Raw genomic sequence first — 2,176 nt, 5'->3', positions numbered from 1 at the left:
GGAAAACCCTGCAAATGGATATGACCACAAAGGAACAGATTCAGATGGAGATATACCCGGTGATTTTGCTTTCTTCATCTCAAACTATTTGTAGCCATGACGTATTGGCTTTAGTTATGTTCTTTGACATGCCATACTCATTGTCGACTTGCCTCTGCAGGATATTCGGAGCAAGATTCTGACACGGAGATCAAGCTTCCTTTTGTGAAGTCTCCGAATCCGGTTATGGCATTGGTTTGTGAACTTTTTTCGCTGCAAATTTGATATGCTCTTCTCATTAGCCTTTTGATCTCACCAGTTAGAGATACTGATCCATGAATCGACTGATCTAAGACCTAAACTGTATGCATGTTTTGAGTGAAAAAAAATAGTCCTCTAGTAAATGTAAGTTTGGGGATTATGAGGATCCTGATATCGAAACATTTTAGGTTGCATTTTTGGCATCAGCTGTTGGACCTCGAGTTGCTGCGTCATGTGCCCATGAGTCCCTTGCGATTTTATCTGAGGATGATAGGTTAGTGCATTCCATGACCCTGTCCATTTTAGAGATCTTTATAGTAGAATTCAGTTTAACTATGGACTATACTGAAACATCTCAATCCATAAAGGATGAAATCTGAGGGTGTGCAAGGGAAAGAAGCTGGAGAAAATCAGCAGCAAGATGGTAAGGCAGTTACTTGTTTGTTCTCTTTACAGTAATTTCTTGGCTCCTTTGTGTTAACCTAATCTTCAATACCCACATGCTTTAATTGTAAAAGAAAACTCAGGAGCAGCTAAAACATCGCTCCAAAACGGAGCAGAACCACAGACTCCACTGCCAGAGGATAAGGTTATGTTAGCATTTAGAGCCGGTCTATCAGCTGCAGCAACGAAAGCAAAATTGTTTGCCGATCATGAAGAACGTGAGATCCAAAGGCTTTCTGCAAATATTGTAAATCACCAGGTAAATACCGGAACCAGTTGCTGATGAGAATTTGTATAGTTGGTTAATTTATTTTGTCGATAGCGTTTGTTTTTTACTGATATCATTTTTAAAACGGCAGCTGAAGAGGATGGAGCTGAAGCTAAAGCAGTTTGCAGAAATTGAAACATTGTTGATGAAAGAATGCGAACAAGTAGAGAAAACACGTCAGAGATTTGCTGCAGAACGAGTCCGTATGCTCTCAGCAAGATTTGGATCACCTGGAGGAATCCCTCCACAGACTAATAATAATCTCCAAGGGATGTCTCTGTCCACAGGTAGTAACAACATCAATACTCTCTTGCAGCAGCAACAACAAGTTTCAGCAACAACTCAGCCAAGCATCATCCCGGGATTCAGCAACAACCCGCAAGTCCATGCGCAGATGCAGTTCATGGCACGCCAACAACAACAGCAACAACAAGCTTTCTCGTTTGGCCCGAGATTGCCTCTCAATGCGATACAGACGAATGCAGGATCAACGGCTTCACCAAATGTCATGTTTGGCAACAACCAACTTAATAACCCTGCAGGTGCAGGAGGAGCAGCATCCATCAACCAACCCTCGTTTAGTCACCCGATGGTTAGGTCTTCCACGGGTTCAGGCTCAGGGTCCGGTTTAGGCTTAAACTGAGACGTATCTCTTTAGCTTTACGTAGCTTATCAGTATCCATATTTATTTATTTCGCCTTGTTATTTGTTATTGGCTTTGAGACAGACTGGTAGTGTTGTCCCTAAGTTAGTAGTGTCTTGTAGTATCAAAATCATCCTCGTTGTGAATTAAACAGTTACCAATCTTAATTCTGCTGTCTAGTCTATGTCTCTCTTCCCAAATATTTTCTCACTACTACAAACATTTCAGACAGTAGAAGTAACACCGTCTCATTTGCCTTTTGGACAATACAGACAGTTCCGTTATAAATGTACATTAGTTCTTGTGGGAATGAAAAACTCAAATCCTTTGTTTTTAGTTAGTTCTTGGGTTGGTCCTCTTTTCAAAGTTAAATTTGTTTGCTTGTTGTTTTTTTGTTTGTTGGTTTCACTTATGCTTCCGGAGATTTCTACTTGTCCGCTGGTTTTGTTTTCCTTTTTTGGATTTTAGACTCCGAGAAAATTTTGTGTTCCGCCGGCTTAAGTCGTATTTCACAATGTATTCCACCTTGTTTATTAATATTACCAGATGACAAAAAAAAAAAAAAAAAAAAAACTAAAATC

At 40.1% G+C, this 2,176-nt stretch overlaps 1 protein-coding gene across 1 annotated transcript in view; it reads left to right on the top strand.

Moving 5' to 3' along the window:
• LOC104778816 (SWI/SNF complex subunit SWI3C-like) overlaps positions 1-1,836 on the top strand; it is a 5,068-nt gene extending 3,232 nt beyond the window's left edge. Inside the window, 6 exon segments of the mRNA XM_019243589.1 lie at positions 1-59; positions 161-234; positions 429-514; positions 609-664; positions 759-943; positions 1,044-1,836. Coding sequence (XP_019099134.1) covers positions 1-59; positions 161-234; positions 429-514; positions 609-664; positions 759-943; positions 1,044-1,595 — 1,012 coding nt within the window. The 3' untranslated portion in view covers positions 1,596-1,836.

Source organism: Camelina sativa, chromosome 3, assembly GCF_000633955.1.
Source record: "Camelina sativa cultivar DH55 chromosome 3, Cs, whole genome shotgun sequence".
Lineage (NCBI taxonomy): Eukaryota > Viridiplantae > Streptophyta > Magnoliopsida > Brassicales > Brassicaceae > Camelina > Camelina sativa.
The sequence above is the reverse complement of the archived record's forward strand: the minus strand, read 5'-3'. Positions and strand labels throughout refer to the sequence as shown.